Source organism: Panulirus ornatus, chromosome 13 (assembly GCF_036320965.1).
Source record: "Panulirus ornatus isolate Po-2019 chromosome 13, ASM3632096v1, whole genome shotgun sequence".
NCBI classification, from domain to species: Eukaryota; Metazoa; Arthropoda; class Malacostraca; order Decapoda; family Palinuridae; genus Panulirus; species Panulirus ornatus.
The window spans coordinates 53,353,727-53,372,354 of record NC_092236.1 but is presented as its reverse complement, the minus strand read 5'-3'; the positions used below and the strand labels follow the sequence as shown (position 1 = coordinate 53,372,354).

The 18,628-nt window shown below is 39.3% G+C and overlaps 1 protein-coding gene across 7 annotated transcripts in view; it reads right to left on the bottom strand.

Moving 5' to 3' along the window:
* LOC139752900 (uncharacterized) overlaps nucleotides 1–18,628 on the bottom strand; it is a 172,176-nt gene that overhangs the window by 143,550 nt on the left and 9,998 nt on the right. For all 7 annotated transcript variants that reach the window (XM_071668939.1, XM_071668944.1, XM_071668937.1 and 4 more), the window contains exons 5-8: nucleotides 16,017–16,171; nucleotides 10,441–10,648; nucleotides 7,184–7,347; nucleotides 2,644–2,769 (exon numbers count right to left, since the gene is read on the bottom strand). In XM_071668939.1, the coding sequence (XP_071525040.1) occupies nucleotides 2,644–2,769; nucleotides 7,184–7,347; nucleotides 10,441–10,648; nucleotides 16,017–16,171 (653 nt within the window). The remainder of the gene's footprint in view (nucleotides 1–2,643; nucleotides 2,770–7,183; nucleotides 7,348–10,440; nucleotides 10,649–16,016; nucleotides 16,172–18,628) is intronic.

Sequence of the window (18,628 nt, the reverse complement as noted above, 5' to 3'; positions counted from 1 at the left end):
TCCCTTATGTGGTCTATTCTTACCCTTCTTACCTTTAACCATGTTACCATACACCTTCTTTATGCATCGTGCCTAGTATGACAATTTCTATGTATCTATCTGTATTTCTGATGCCGGTTCACTCTGCAAACTCCCTCAAGGGTGAGGTTACGGTAAGTTTCTATAACTGGTGAATTTCACTGCCACCTCCTACCATCTAGTGCCTCGCCCTCAACAGGCCAGTGGCAGAGGGTCATACCAATGTACTGTTTCTAAAGGCTCCCACCTAATGTTCCTAATGACTACTTTTACTTACTTATTATTCTTTTTTATTATACTTTGTCGCTGTCTCCCGCGTTTGCGAGGTAGCGCAAGGAAACAGACGAAAGAAATGGCCCAACCCCCCCCATACACATGTATATACATACGTCCACACAGGCAAATATACATACCTACACAGCTTTCCATGGTTTACCCCAGACGCTTCACATGCCTTGATTCAATCCACTGACAGCACGTCAACCCCGGTATACCACATCGCTCCAATTCACTCTATTCCTTGCCCTCCTTTCACCCTCCTGCATGTTCAGGCCCCGATCACACAAAATCTTTTTCACTCCATCTTTCCACCTCCAATTTGGTCTCCCTCTTCTCCTCGTTCCCTCCACCTCCGACACATATATCCTCTTGGTCAATCTTTCCTCGCTCATTCTCTCCATGTGCCCAAACCACTTCAAAACACCCTCTTCTGCTCTCTCAACCACGCTCTTTTTATTTCCACACATCTCTCTTACCCTTACGTTACTCACTCGATCAAACCACCTCACACCACACATTGTCCTCAAACATCTCATTTCCAGCACATCCATCCTCCTGCGCACAACTCTATCCATAGCCCATGCCTTGCAACCATACAACATTGTTGGAACCACTATTCCTTCAAACATACCCATTTTTGCTTTCCGAGATAATGTTCTCGACTTCCACACATTCTTCAAGGCTCCCAGAATTTTCGCCCCCTCCCCCACCCTATGATCCACTTCCGCTTCCATGGTTCCATCCGCTTCCAGATCCACTCCCAGATACCTAAAACACTTCACTTCCTCCAGTTTTTCTCCATTCAAACTCACCTTCCAATTGACTTGACCCTCAACCCTACTGTACCTAATAACCTTGCTCTTATTCACATTTACTCTTAACTACCTAATTCTAAATTGCCATAACACTTCAGCAAACTTTCATTTATTTTGCCATTTAACAAAATCTTTCCTATACATCATTTTTAGATCTTTATATCTTACCTTTTCAGATTTCTCAAGTGCCTATGAAACTGTGTGGTTACTGATTTTCACAGCCCTACCTTCTCTAAAACCCTAGAATTCCCATTCATACACAATATTTGGAAGAAGCAGCATTCTTTTTAACATACATGTCTGCCAAAGTGAAGTAGATTACTTGTAGCAGGAAGCTAATCAGATATCACCTCATATTTCAAGACTTTGTCTATTCAGTGGTCTGATCACTCATCTTTTGACACCATTTAGAGCCATGAAAAGAGGTGAAGTATTCTCACCAAGGTGATTCAAAGGTAAAGGATGAAATCTAGACAAGGAAATATAGTATGGTACCTCTGTGAACTATGCAGTCATGATATATGTCTGTTTTCAATGTTTTCAATCACACACTAAGCATTTATAAAAAAGTGATATAAGTATTCTCACCAATGTGCATCAAAGGTAAAGGATGAAATCTAGACGAGGAAATATAGTATGGTACCTCTGTGAACTATGCAGAGTCATGATATATGTCTGTTTTCAATGTTTTCAATCACACACTAAGCATTTATAAAAAAGTGATATAAGTTGATTTGACCAAAATCTAACATCTAGCAAGGGTGGTAACATATATAGATGAATCAGCTCCAATCTTAAACTTGAAACCATGTGAGTAATCTCACCATGTCAGACAAAAATCCTTTACAAAAAATCTTGTGATAAGCCATCAAAGTTTGGAATATACATGTGTAAAGACATAAATTGCATGATTAAGCTCCATTTATGACAACTATCCCTAGAAATAGTTTTTGAAGAGATGCAAATAAAAATGTCCATACTAGATGACTAATGAACTTCTGAATGGACACCTTGATGACAATAGCCTTCCACTCTTCATGTCTGAACAATAAAATAAAAATTCACACAAAGGGTTGTAACAGGAAATTACCATGTCTGATGTTTATTCAGTAAGTGCATGTCCCTTCTGATGACAAAATAACACCTTCCAATGGGTTACCCCTTTTTTGCTTGAGATTTCTTCCTTGTTCTACAGCCAAACTATATGCAGTGAAAACAAGTTTCATCTGCAGTAGCAATGACCACAAGGAATAATACTAAACTAGAAAGTAAAAGAAAAAGGATAGATAAAGGAGAAAAGTAATAGAAAGATATCAGACTCAAACGTATGAAGCCTGGGAAAGTGTCGTAAACTTTAAAGGGGATACAAAATACATATTCACAAATGAACAACAAGCCAACCAATCTGCAGTACTACCAAGACCTGAAACATGAAATCTGGCAAAACTAAATAAAATATGATTTCATTACAGTATCTTAAACTTAATAAAATATGATTCCATGAATGTATCTTCAGATAAATCATACTCACTTTGCCTAGACATATGAGCTCTTCTCATATCTTCTACTTCTTGTCGATTTGGTAGTAGTTCAAGCTTTATAAGCACCTTCACACCAGCTTGGAAGCCATTGCTGTCATAAGGACCATATCGTGTCTCTGTATTAAAAGAAGAAAAAGAAAAAAAGGAGTAATTTACAAGGGTGTAACACTTCTAGCTAAAGGTAAACAAGAGGATTCTCTTAAGGAAAAGCAGCAGAAACAACCAACTTTTGACCTGTCAAACAATAGGCAAAAAATACAAAGAGAAATAATACATGCAAAGAAGGAAAAGCAGTAGAAAAGATGGACTGGTGAGTGTTATGGAAAAAAAGGTGAAGATGTTGTTGAACGCTTTACAGAAGAATGCTATGCTGCACAGAAAAGTGATTCCATGACTGAAGACTGACAGAAAGCTATGGTTGTTCCTCTGTACCTGTACTTGAGTAAAAGAGTAAAATTGATTATAAGTAATACAGAGGAACAAATCATCTCAGAATAGCTGGCAAGGTATATGCATAACTATGGTATATGTTACAACTATGAAAAGGGTCACTAATCCTCTTCTAGTTAAAATAAAGGGTGGATTTAGGAAGGAAAGTGCATGTTGGATGTGCACACCAGAATCTTAAACAGCCTAAGAGTGGAAGTTATAGATCGAACTGATTCTGTGCAATATATTATGTACTAAAACCTAAAGGTTATCAAAAGCTTTTTAGCATGAAAAAATATCTAAAAACTTACATTCATATACAGAGAATACATAGTTTGGCTTCCTTCAATCCTACGAAAATTATCATTGTCCCCCTCCAGATAACAGTATTTCAGAATTTTCAAAAATAATTCAAACGTGTTCTATTGGTGCAAGACACAGATTACAGAAAACAAGGTACAGAAGAGGATGAATGTGTTAGAAATGTTTGAGGAAAATTTGTGGTATGAGGAGGGTTGATTGATCAAGTAATGACAAGTTCAGAGAGAGGTGTGGTAATAAGAGAACGATAATTGAGAGCCATAAGAGAGATTGGTAATAAGAAGAGCTTGGATGAGAGAGCTGAGGTGTGCTTACAATCTGGAAATATGGAGAGAATGAGTAAGGAAAGGCTGAAAGAGAGGACGCAAGTCAGAAGTTGAGGGGCGTCTGAACACAAATGAGTGAAAGGAGTGTGTGGGAGGGAGTGATTTGAAGCAATGTGGTATACAGGGGGATACATGCCATCATAATAGACTGAACAAGGGTATAAGAAGTAACCGGAAGAAACCATGGAAAGGTCTGTTGGCCTGGTTGTGGATTGAGGCCCGTGGTTTTGGTGTATTGCAAATTACATTGCTAATGGGAGAAATGGCGAGCAAGTAAAACAAAAAAAAAGCACTATTCTAAAAAATTCATTTTAGTTTTATCAGTTATGAGTTAATACCACGTGAAAAGTAAAAAAGGGGAGAAAATCTGATAACAATATCTGTTGCTGTACAAGCATTTTAATTTGGTGCACCGCATGTATTCAGCTTATTGTATATCTGGTAAACTTTGTTTACACCCATCTTTGTCTCTTTTCTGTCACCACCAATGCATTACTGATACACAAATAACCCTTTCCATTGACAAGGGTTAAACATCCACTAAATCATTATCACTATAATTAGTGTCCCAAAGACTATCACTAATTGCCAGTCATGTGGACCATACAAATGTGCATGCCAGGGCTGTACCTCACCCCCTTGTGTTATGTGGGTAACTGACACTAGCGCTTTTTCCTGATACTAGCAATAGTTGCTTGCGATACAAGGCATCTCTACAAGCCAATAAAGCGTACCTTCCAATTCAAATACCTGGTGTGTGGTCCAAAACACAGACTCTGTGGTAACTGGTGGTCACTATGGGGAAGCAATGTAACTCAAGGTTATCTTATTGTGAAGAGTGATACAGCAGTGTTAATGTAATGCAATCTAACCCAGGTTAAAACTGTACGATATGGGGTGAATCAAGTATTCTGATTTCATTCACTATTTATCATACTCTATCAATGAAAAGTTGCCGGAAAGCTATTTTTAAATAACATCAACTGCCCTATGTAAAATATGATCCTTAGCACGTGCAAGTGTCATCATCCTTTTACAACAATCTCTGGGTGACTGAAGCATGTGAAACTTCTTACAGCAATAGCAGGAGAATGCTAGTGAAGTCTAAGGATATGAGGCAGAAACAAACATCAAATAAAAATTCAAATTTAGGGAGGGAACCAAAACATTATCAATAGATGATATTAGCAGCATACCGCACATCTTCAATAGATGACTGGAACAACACAAGGATTTAGTGTGCATTTTTAAAACTCATGTGTTCCCAATCACCATTCATCATTCACTACACAACTCAAGGAATTTCCCCCAATTCTACTTACACCAGAGTCCCCACGTCTAATAAACTCTCCTGTATCTTATCATCCATCTTTGCACCTAGACTGAATCCCTTCCATTAAAACTGCTATACAGTAAACCCTCGTCTAATGGAACCCAGTATAAAGGATTTCAGATTTAATGGACAAATAATAATACAGAATATTAATATTTTAAGAATTACAAAAATTAAAAAATCCCAAATGCCACACAATGCACATTTCATACTGCACTTGTTTTTGGTATCATACTCGCTTTGTCTTGGTTTCAGTCTGCCTCAAGCTATTGCGCAGTCAGATATCACTTCTATCTCAGTCTGACTCCTGCCTCCAACTACCTGGCAAGCGTTCCCATGCTCCCAGGTGCTGCCAACTATAGTAACACACGCTAAACCGTACATCCCCCCACAAGATCATGGTAACAATGTGACACTTTGATTAAACAAAAACAAGAGCAAAACTATAAAAAAAAATAAATGAAATAAAAATTTGACAAGGCATATGGCAAATATACACATAAATCACTGTTCAGCAACAATACACTTCTTGTATGTACAAGCAAACAAAAAGACATAAATTAGTGCGTTCACTCTTCAAAGGAGCCACCACAAACATAATCTTGCAAATGTGAGGGGCGTAAGGGTGCCATCACCTGAGGCTGGGTATTGCCACAACTAGGGGAAAAGCTACCAGTGGTGGGTACCCCTCTTGACTCAAGGGTATCGTGGGGATCGAGAAAACCTGGGAGCATAGGTGATGTCGGTTTTGCAAAGACAGGCAGCCACTGCCGTCCAGCTTCACTGAGTATTGTCTATGCAGCTTAACCTCCACTACCATGGCCGACCTGTCCCAAACCTTTGAAATGACATCCTGCATGCAGACAGGGTGCCCACAGACAGCTGGAGCAGTGAAGTGGCATCACCTGCTGGGCTGCTGTGCATGCGAACCAGGCTCTCTGATATGGCCTGCTCCCCGTTTCGCAGAGCAGTTCTCCATTGCCAATCTATCAGATAATGTTGCTGGGGCACCAGGACACCATCTCGCAACCGTTTTCCTGCTGCCAGCTGTGCAGGTGACTTACCCCCCCTCTTTGGGGGTGCTGAGATATTGGAACATAGCCTTAATCACTTTGCTGTTGTGCAGGCTACCTCCAACAACCGCGTTGCCCCTCAACACCTGTATGGCAGCCTTTACTGCTGCTCTGGTGCATCCACTGGACTGGGGGAAGTGGGCTGAAAAGATTCAGGCCATGATTCCCCATTTTTCTGTAGAAAGTTTCTGTCTCCTCACTGTCTAGATTGGTCCCCTTATCCGAGATGATTTCCTTGGGTGCGCCTAATCTCCTGAAGAAGGTGAGCAACCTTATGATAACTTGGGATTTTCCCACTTAGGTTCACATCCTACTCACTGTGCCATGTAAGAGGTGCAACAATAGCAGGTAGTCCATCCTCACTTTATCATATGGAAGTATCCTTTCATGGGAGAGGGGTGGCATCACCTCTGCCTTAGTCTGACCTCTGCCTCCAACTGCCTGACGAGTGTTCCCACGCTGCTGGGTGCCTGCCACTCAACTATCATACCACACACTCAACCCTACAGTGATAGATGAGTTAAAGGAAAGCATGTGGACTTAAATGTGGCACAGAAATAGGTTACATTCGATTCAACAGACTTTCTGTATTAACAGACAACCCTTCTCCCCCATCAGTCCATTAAATTGAGGGTTTACTGTATCTCTTATTCAGCTCAAGAAAAAACATCCTTTCACTACCAGGTGGATTTGCACTTACAATCACCTACCTCTTAAGGTCTACTTTCATTCTAAGCCATGGAAATTTTGAGAGCACTTTCTTACACAAACAGATTAATTTTCATCAAAAGTGCCATCCCTTCTTTAACTCCTGACCTCCCACTAACTGTGGTCTCTACACTCTGAACATTCCTAAAAATTCTATCCCTTTACCTTTTAACTCCATTTCAGTAGGAGACAAAATATCCAAGCATCCAAGCTTGCTCATAAAATATAGAACCTTACATATCTTACATCAAGAAAACAAACATGCATGTTCAAAATACAGAAAATAATCACTTCTGGATTCTTGCACATGTGAAAAATTAACATGGATGTTGTGACTCACCTCTTCGCACAGTATTCCAAGCATCAAATTCAATGTTCCTGTAGATATCAGGGTCAAGAGATTTAGCCACTTTGTAAGGAAATGGTGGTATTCCATGTGCCAGTAATCCACGTACATCATCAGGATGAATGTCCTCAAAGCTTGACCTCTCATCTATACTTGTGCTGGGGGGAAAAAGTTTTCAATAGAAATACATCTAACATCAAAATAACTAACAGTTCTAACGAGACCTAGGCCTAACATGGCTAGCTTTCTGTTACAGAGCAACATGACATCCTTGTAAAATCAGATATAGCCCTTATGCAATTAGTGCACATTTGCACCCAGCTAAACTTTATATTCTAATATACTTTGTCGCTGTCTCCCGCAATAGCGAGGTAGCACAAGGAAACGGACGAAAGAATGGCCCAACCCACCCAAATACATATGCATATACATAACGCCCACACAAGCATATATACATACCTATACATTTCAACATATACATACATATACATACACAGACATATACATATATACAAATCTACATATTCATACATGCTGCCTTCATCCATTCCTATCGCCACTCTGCCACACATGAAATGGCATCCCCCTCCTCCCACATGCATGCGAGGTAGAGCTAGGAAAAGACAACAAAGGCAACTTCCGTTCACACTCAGTCTCTAGCTGTCATGTGTAATGCACCGAAACCACAGCTCCCTTTCCACATCCACAATGGTTTACAGTAGTGTGGGAGACTAAAATCCAGTAACTAATTGTTGGGAGACTAAATTTTCACCCACCAGTTCATGACATCAGCTGGCATGCATTCTGCCTTTCACCCAAAAGAGCTACTTTAGCAATAAGCACATCATTCCAGTGTTGTCACTACTTGGCATTTTTCTCCAAGATCATGGAATTTTAGCTCTAACCTTAGATTTTCTTTAACAGAAATTCTCACATATTTGTGCTTTTTGTCCAACTTCATCCTTAAATCAGAATGATATAAAATGTTACCAATGAAAAATGTATTCTGCTATAAAGAGGACAGGACTTGAACAGGATGATCTCTTTCCATTCTATTCATGAAACAGTTACTTGCCTACGGACATTCTTTGATAGTGATAATTCTGCTGTGTGCTCCTCATTATTGGGGTTTATCTGACTTTTTAGCTGAAGTATTATCACCTAAACCCATTGCTTTAGTTTTCGAAAATGAGTTTAACTAAGAGGCAAGTGAACAGTGAATGTTAAATACTGAATAAAGAATGAACTTATAATCTTTTTTTACCACTGTGGACGGCAGTGTACTTGATTCACAAAGAAAGCATGGCAAGGCTTAAAAAATACAATTCACACTGCCACCATGAGGGCAAATATGTACATAAATAGAAGAACTCTCTGAAAAGCATTTTCATAAAGCAAACTGCATCCTAGGATGATATTGTAAGAATGAGTAATATTGCCGCCAACAAAATTCCCCAAAACAACAAATCATTATCAGAAAGAATTAATTATGGACTGTATGGCTTACCTTGCCTCTATCTTACATCAAGATAAGAAGAACCATTTAGAGAAAACTAATTCATCAAGGCGAGCAATTACAAGAAAAGCAGAGGTTAGCAGTTAGCAGTTAGTAGGCAGCTAACGACAAGGGAGGTATATTACCAGTGGGTTAATGACATCTGCTTGGTTAGCCAGCACTCAAGTGGTTGTCAAATTGCACTCCTCTGACTCAAGCAGCTGTCTTTTCTTTCTGCCTTACTAACATGTGGACTACTGGCATTCTGTCTACAGATATAAAATCTCTCAGTGCAATGAAACATTTGACAAAACTTGAATCACACAGCTCATTCTTCACAACTCTAGATTTTCCTGCTGTAAGCACTATGCACTAGCTCTGCCTTTTGGCAATATGGTAAGGGCAGTACACATACATAGTAGGTATGAACATTTAGTTAGGATTATTAGGTAGAAACATTAGGTAAAAGCAGCAGGTAGGAGCACTAGATAGTAGTAGTCATTAGGAACATTAGATAGCAGCCTCTGCAAACACTGTGCTTGACTTGTCCTCTGCCAGTGGCTTGTTAAGGGTGAGGCACTAATGGCTAACAAGCGAACTAGAGTTCTTTAGTTATGGAGCCTGTTGCTGTGGCCACCCCTTTAAGGGAGTTCCAATTAGAACAAGCATCAGAGATATAGATGGATTGCTAAGGTTATCACTGAAAACTATAACTACCATTTAAGACTAAAATAAAGAATTTTTCACTAACACCCAAGGAGGGTTATAATGTACAAGTTGACCATTTTCATCTGGGGTATCTCCATAAATTTTGAACTCAGAGAAAAACTGGCATTAATGCCATTAATGGAAGGAACAACAGCTGGAGAAGACTTGTTGGATGCAGGAGATAAGTGTACATCAAAATAATGATCGGGAGAGGTAAAAACATTTTGTGACTTATCACTAATGGAGGCCTAAACTATGATGGTAAAAGGTTGGGTTTCTGACTAGAACCTAAAAGAAGTCAAAGAAGCAAACTAAGAACAAAATATTGATTTCCTCCAGTGCATTATTCATCACGTCCTCTCAGTACGAGTGTTTTTAAACTTTGGCAATGTTGTGAACACAACATAAAAAGTGCTTAACTATATTCAAACCAATAATCAAAACACACAATTTGTAATATCATATGAAGGATTTGAACCTGAGCTCATGGATGTTCTGTACTGCTTGAAAATATGGTTGCTTTTATTCAGAAATGTTTCAAAAAGAGTGTAAGACCTGTGAGAGGAAATTGGTTTGTTTTTAAACACGAAAAGTTCAAAAAAGTCAAAATCCCCAACAGATGAATGAAGCAAATTGGCTCTCTGACTTTACATTTGCTTTTGATATCATGGGTCACATGAGCAACCTGATTTCAATGCTGCAAGGGTAAGGGGATTTTGCACATGGTCTGTACAACTGTCAAGGTATTCATGAAGAAACTACCTATCTTATTTTGTTAAATAGCAGATAAGCAGTTGGATCACTTTATAGCAGATTACACTGTGATTTAACAAAAAGTATTCTTCACAGATACTTTGTTTGCAAGCTGCATTTTCATACCAATTCCAGGATTTCAAACTGACCGAGAATGACTTTTCACTGGTCTCTTTTTCCTTCACCATTTGAGGTTGATATAACCCTATTCAACCCACAACTCATGCTTATCAAGCTATTAAAAGGCAAGAATCTGACAGAATTAGATAACTTTATACATTAAAATACAGCTTACCTTCTATCAGCCTCATCATGACTATTATCCCTGGAAATGCCAGTGCCCAAGATCTTTTCAACTAGAGCTCCAATCTCTTTGAGTTCTGTCGAGTTTGCTGAGTCTCTTCTCAATGATGCATACTCCTTATCATGAAGCATTGTGTCTACAGCAAGTCGTACATCTCTTAGTTGAAACACACGTGAATAAAGATTGTCATACACCACAGCTGTAAGAAAAAAGTTAGCTAAATCAAAATAAAAAAAAATATGTTCTTAATGCACTACCCATGTCTCTCACAGTCCAAATATTTCATTATTATTATTCTTTTAATGGTGAATCATGCAGAATGTAATCACAGCTCTGATGCCTATTCCCTCCAGAAACTCTTGTCTATGGGAAGGCCATGGCAAAAGAATCTATGCTTATCCCTGTCCTTACATACCTATCTTACATACACCATTCCACGCATTCTTCCCCATTTCTCTTTCACTCCATTTCACCATGTCACAGGTGGTCTTCCTCTCAACACTAATCCCTTTAATTGCAGTCATACATCCTCCTTGTAAACTACCCATTTTGCATTCTTTCCACATGCCTAAACAACCTCAAAGTATTACATTTCACCCACTCTCCCAATCAAGAATTCATTCCTTCGCATTCCATCCCATCCCAAAACTCTCATACACTCCCTTAATACTTTCTTCATTCCATCTAGGCATACCAAATGCTACTCTCGAGTAACTCCTTTCCACAGCCTGGATTCTTGACCTCTGTGGCTCATCCCATGTCTATGTTTTGGCTGGACAGGTCAGGTTTTTTCTTTATTTATTCTCTTTTTTTGGGGGGGAGGGGGAGACTGTGCTGTCCCTTAATCCTTTCTTCACTTCCATACTTACACCTCTACCCTTCATTATACTCCAAAGGGAGCCAATGAATCTTCTAACGTGTACAGCTCTCTCCATAATGTCTCATTCCATATCACCAAACTTATCCAAGATTGCTCCCAAATACTTAAATTTTGTTACCTCTTTCAGTCTTTCTCCCCCAAATTCCATAAAATAGTTTATAGTACTCTCTTATCTTACTATAAAAGGCTTTGCAAAATCTATACTTTTACTCTGTTTCCATTCAGACATCATTGGTCTACTTTTATTTGCATTTACCTTCAATTGCCTATGCTTACACACATCATAAAACAACCTTCTACAGCTCCTCAAACAGGATTGTCACTAACCACCGCACTCCATCTCTACACTCTTCTTCCCTAGTTTTCCTTTCACCTCTCTCATCAATCTATCCATATATAAGTTAAAAAGCCAAGGTAACATCACACAGCCCAGCCTCAAACCCACACGTATATCAAAACTTTCTCTCAACTCTCCATCCACCCTTACAAATGCTTTTGCTTCTCAATAGAAGACTTTCACACCATCCAACAGTTGTCCCCCTACCCCACATATCCATTTCACATCCCATAAAGCATTCCACTTCACCTGTCATACCTTTCTCCAGATCCATAAAAGCTGCAATTGCTCCTTTACTTTTGCTTGATACTATTCCACAGTCATTCTCACTACAAAACTCTACTCCACACATTCCCTAACTTTCCTTAAATCTCTTGCTCCTCACTTATTCTGCTTTCAGACACTTCCATCACTCTATCAACTGACACACTTGCACACTTCTCTTGGTATACTTAACAGACTTATTCCCCTATAACTGCAACATACACTCTTGCACATTTGGAAATAACAGCTTTCATGCAATCCTCAGACATAAACTCCTGCTCACATACTAAAGGACATATCATATGTATCCACTCTATCAACCTTTCTCCTCCAAACTTCAACAACAATTCAGCTGTAATCCCTACCATCCCAGGTGCCTTTCCTACATTCAACCTCATTATTGCCCTTTTTACTTCCCTTCTTCCTATACGCCTCTGCACTTGTATCATTCTCCTTCCAGCCTCCATAACCATGCACGTATGCTACTTCACCTTCTCCCTAATTCCTTAGTTCTTCAAAATACTCTTTCCATCTTCCTTTCACTTCCTCGTTTTAATTCAGCAACTCCCCTTCCTTACTTCTCAAATTTACATTTCCACTCATACAACCAACTATCCCCTTTTTCATCTCCTTCCAGGATAATTTCTTGTTTTCCTTAAACCTTTCACTCAATCCAAAATCTTCATCTACTCCTTATCTGCTTTCTCTATCAGTTTCTTAACATTCTGCATACATTCTTACATTCTCTCCTCCTCCTTTGCTGAACTCTGAGAAATCTAACATATGCCATGTTCTTCTCTTCCTCAACGTTTCTAATCTCGCCAATCCACCATGCTTTTCCATGTCTATTCTCATATCTCACAAACTTGTATCCAACTACTTATTCTACAAATTTGAACAGTCTTTCTCTAAACATTTCAAATAGCTGATTCACACACATATGCATCTCATTCACACATAACTGCATCCCTACATTTACTGTACATTCATCTAAACTTTCTGTCATCCTTCTTTCACATTCTTCCTTGCATTCTTTCTGATCCATCTCTTTTGCTTATAATTTTACCACTCCATTTTTTCCTTGCAATATCTACACTTCTCCCTGATCCTCGCCTTCCCAATACAAATGTGGCAAATCTATTTTTCTCAACTTCCTTGTCACCCTCATATCTAACTCCTTCCTTCCACTCCACATCTGGTCTCCTCAATACTACCATAAATCATGCTTTGCCATTACCTCTTTTTGAGTTCATTACAACTACCTAGCAGTCAAACTTCCATCATACACCACTATTTCATAGAAGCATCAAAATGCATATTCAACAAGGATTTACTTTCCTTCTGAACAAAAAGAAATAACACATTCATAGTCCATGCATAAATGGATATACAAAGTAGGTGAATCAATCTATCTGTCTCTGATGCCTGTTCCATTCTGGAACTCCCTCAGGGGGTGGCCACAGCAATAGAGTCTCCACAACTAGTTAACTCCAGTGCCACTTCTTAGCCTTTAGTGCCTCACCCTTAAGAGGGCCACTGGCAGAGATAGTGTTTTGCAGAGGCTCCTACCTAATGTTCCAACTGATTACTTCTATTCAATGCCCCTGCTTAATGTTCCTTCCTATTACTTCTACCGAATGCTTTTAACTAAATGTTCCTACCCACTACTTCTATCTATTGCTCCTACCATTTTGCCAAAAGGCAGGGCTAGCACACAGCACTCACCACAAGAAAATCTAGAGCTACGAAGAATGAGCTGCGAGTTAAGTGTTGTGTGCGACAGGTTGAGATTATATGTTTGTGGTCAGAATGCCAGTAATCCATGTGTGGGAGAGGCAGAAAGAAAAGCGAGCTACCTGGGTCAACCAAAATAAATATGTAATGGGAAGTAGCTGGAATGTGGAAACTTTGAGATAAAAATAATATATCAACACTTTTCTATAATATACATATAAATGGGTCAAGTCAATTGGGAGGTGAGTTTGAATGGAGAAAAACTGGAGGAAGTGAAGTGTTTTAGATATCTGGGAGTGGATCTGGCAGCGGATGGAACCATGGAAGCAGAAGTGGATGATAGGGTGGGGAGGGGGCGAAAATTCTGGGAGCCTTGAAGAATGTGTGGAAGTCGAGAACATTATCTCGGAAAGCAAAAATGGGTATGTTTGAAGGAATAGTGGTTCCAACAATGTTGTATGGTTGCGAGGCGTGGGCTATGGATAGAGTTGTGCGCAGGAGGATGGATGTGCTGGAAATGAGATGTTTGAGGACAATGTGTGGTGTGAGGTGGTTTGATCGAGTAAGTAACGTAAGGGTAAGAGAGATGTGTGGAAATAAAAAGAGCGTGGTTGAGAGAGCAGAAGAGGGTGTAATGGTTCGGGCACATGGAGAGAATGAGTGAGGAAAGATTGACCAAGAGGATATATGTGTCGGAGGTGGAGGGAACGAGGACAAGAGGGAGACCAAATTGGAGGTGGAAAGATGGAGTGAAAAAGATTTTGTGTGATCGGGGCCTGAACATGCAGGGTGAAAGGAGGGCAAGGAATAGAGTGAATTGGAGCGATGTGGTATACCGGGTTGACGTGCTGTCAGTGGATTGAATCAAGGCATGTGAAGCGTCTGGGGTAAACCATGGAAAGCTGTGTAGGTATGTATATTTGCGTGTGTGGACGTATGTATATACATGTGTATGGGGGTGGGTTGGGCCATTTCTTTCGTCTGTTTCCTTACGCTACCTCGCAAACGCGGGAGACAGCGGCAAAAAAAAAAAAAAAAAAAAAATATAAATGGATGGAATGGGTATCAGAAATATAGATAGACAGATGGATGATAAGAGAGATGTAAACAAAACTATGGAAAGGTGTTTTAGAGACGGAGTGTGAGGTAAGATATGGTGGCTAGTGTTCAAAGGAAAGAGGGTTAAAGTACAGATTTTTCAAAGCCCTACATAGTGTGGTGAAAGTGTATTAACCTGTGTTATGGATATGGTGGGAGAAAGACTGGAAGAAGTGACAGTATTTAAATATTTGGGAGCTATATTGAGTAAGTTCGGTGACATGGAAGGAGATATAAGGGAGAGAGCAGTAAAAGGTAGACAAATCATTGGGTCCCTTAACAGAATAATGAAGGGTAGATGTGTAAGTATGGAAGTGAAAGGATTAAGGGAGAGCACAGTCCCTGACCTTGATCAATGCAGCTGAAACATGGACAATGGACAAGGGATGAGTCACAGAGGTTAAGAAGTCAGGCTATGGAAATCAGTTATTTGAGAGGAGCATGTGGTATGACAAGATGGCATAAGGAAATAATGGAGGGGTGTATGAGAGACCTGATATGGCAGGGAATGAATTGTGGAGTGGCAGAGTGGTTGAAATGTAATAATTTGAGGTTGTTTGGGCATGTGAAAAGAATGTAAGATGGGGAGTCAGCATAGGGAGTGTATGATAGTATGATTAGAGGGGTTGGTGTGGAAAGATCACCACCTATGATGTGGGGAAACACAGTAGAAGAGTACCAGAAGGAGAGAAACGGAGGAAGACTGTGTCGAACAGTGTTTGAAAGGGAGACTTGTAAGGAAAGGGATAAGTGGAGACTCTTTTGCCATGGGAGTTCCCTCCAGGAATGTGCATCAGAGATATACATGAATGAAATATTCTATAATGATGATGAAAACATTTACCAGACCAGGCCAATACATGCTTCTAAGTGCATGAACAATTTGCTAAGCAAATACTTCTTACTATCAAATATACCAGTTCAAACACAATGCCCTCATCCAACTTTATGCTACTTTGTACTCGCATACAGTGTAACAGTACATCTACACTTCATCATACTATGCAAGTCAATACTTAATTTCTTGCTTATGCAACAAACTGAAAAAAACATATATTTCAGCTTCCCTTTAATCATACTTAAAGTTTTCTCACTAATTTCTCTTCATTACCTAAATATATATTTTGAAATCAATAATCCAATGGCAAGTACCTGCTTATTAGTTAACAATGAAATCAAAAGCATGAATTTTGAGAAACAAGAGCACCTCTGGTTTTCTACCTTTATAGTTAGCTGCTTAAAGAATAAACTCACACTGACAAAAACCCCGCAGAGAGGCTTCTTCTTTTCTGTAAACGATGTCATAGTGGTTTCCATGGGTGAAACTTAACATTAGAGTCTTTGGATAATTATTCTCGGTGGCTTTAAATGGAGATCGACCAATTTCTTGGTAAATAAGAAAATCAACCCTGTAAATAGAGAAAAGCACATCAAAGGTAAATCATGACTGATATTTGTCCAATTTATAAACATCTTTATTTTCATAATCAAATGGGAGACTGGAAAACCATAACTCTGAAGCAATATGCCAACAATAATACTTGGTATGTACATTATGCTACACTTTAGGGAGCATAAAAACATGTTTTGGAAGGAGGTAAATAACGTGTGAAAGACAAGAGAACATGTGGGAACATCAATGAAGGGGAAAACTGGGGAGGTAATAACAAGTACTGATGAAGTGAGGAGGAGATGGGGTGAGTATTTTGAAAGTTTGTTGAATGTGTTGGATGACAGAGTGGCAGATATAGTGTTTTGGTCGGGGTGGTGTGTGAAAAGAGAGGGTCAGGGAGAATGGTTTGGTACAGAGAGAAAAGACAGTGAAAGCCTTGTGGAAGACGAAATCAGGCAGGGCGGTGGGTTTGGAGCAACAGAATTTATTGAAAAAGGGGGGTGACTGTGTTGTTGATTGGTTGGAATGGATATTCAGAGTATGAATGGGCCACGGTGAAGTGCCTAAGGATTGGCAGAATGCAGGTATAGTGCCATTTACTGTTCAAAGGCAAAGGGAATAAAGGTGAGTGTTCAAACTACAGAGGCATAAGTTTGGTGAGTGTTCCTGGGAAATCATATGGAAGGGCATCAATTGAAAAGGTGATGGTATGTACAGAGCATCAGACTGGGGAAGAGCAGTGTGGTTTCATAAGTGGTAGAGGATGCAGATCAGGTGTTTGCTTTGAAGAATGTATGTGAGATATTTAGAAAAATAAATGGATTTGTATGTAGCACTTATGTACCTGGAGAAGGAATATATTAGGGTTGATGAAGATGAATTGTGGAAGGTTTTAAGAGTATATGGTGTAGGAGATAAGTTGTTAGAAGCAGCAAATATTTTACCAAAGATGTAAGGCATGTGTACGAGTAGGAAGAAAGAAGTGATTGGTTCCCAGTGAATGGCAGTTTGTGGCAGGGGTGTGTGATGTACCCATGGTTGCTTAATTTGTTTATGGATGGGGTGGTTAGAAAGCTAAATGCAAGAGTTTTGGAGAGAGGGGTGAGTATGCAGTCTGTTGGGGAAGAGAAGGCCTGGGGAAAAGAGTCAGTTGTCGTTCGCCAATGATACAGCTCTAGTGGCTGATTCATGTGAGAAACTGCAGAAGTTGGTGACAAGTTTGGAAAAGTGTGTGAAAGGAGAAATTAGAGAGTAAATGTGAATAAGAGCAAGGTTATCAGGTTCAGTAGGGTTGAGGGACAAGTTAATCAAGAAGAAAGTTTGAATGGAGAAAAATTGGAGGAAGTGGAGTGTTTTAGATATCTGGGAGTGGACTTACTGACAGTGACCATGAAGGTTTGTAGTAGTATCGGAAAAAGGGTAAATGACGTGTGTGAATATAGTGGTGAAAGTCAATGGTCATGAAACATATTATAAAAGAGTAAGTCAGGAGTGGCATAGGGTGAGAGTAAATGAAACAAAGGGAGTAGGAGAGGGATAGAAGGCATTTAAGGTAGCACTTCCTGCATATGCAAATAAAGTACAAGTGGAAGGTAGGTATATGAGAAGGGGCAATCAGGAAGTCAGAGTGCTGGTGAAAGAGAAAAGAGGTGGTTGGACTGTAACTGCAGGGTAGTGCAAGCAACTGAAAGATAAACAAGAGGAAGCAGCAGGAGGCAAAGTAGAAGAGCTGAAAAAGTGGGGTGAGAAAGTATCAATGTATGAATATGTACGTGTGTATATATGTATATGTCTGTGTATGTATATGTATGTATATGATGAAATGTATAGGTATGCATATGTGCGTGTGTGGGCATTCATGTATATACATGTGCATGTGGGTGGGTTGGGCCATTCTTTCGTTAGTTTCCTTGCGCTACCTCGCTAATGCAGGAGACAGCAACAAAGTAAAATAAAAATATAATTAAAATAATAACAATTCTGATGGTGGATTTTTCACATTTCTTTAAGTACACTCTAACACCAAATTGTGGCACCACTAGCCTTCCTTAAACTTATTCTCATATACTGGACTTCCATATATCTGCAGTTGTTCATTAAATTTCACTCATCACATAGATTCCTAGTACTTTCATTTCTCACTTTTATGCTTAGAGTACATGATATCACTACAATGATTACTGCCATTTTAAAAGCTAATGTACTTTAGTGATGTAAGCTTGCAATATTACCACAGGTGATATTTTTTTGTTTCATATGAAATGCATGGTGTATAATATTTATGCTCAACCACTCAACTCCAAACCAACCCCAAACATAATGAATCTTAGGTATTAAAAATTAAATAATTTAGCTACGAATCTGTTCATGGGGAATTCATCTTTAGTGAGAAACAGGCATGTTCTCTCTACCATTCTTACATCACTACATTCTGACCGGACTTTACTTTCACATCGTTTGAGATAATGTCCTT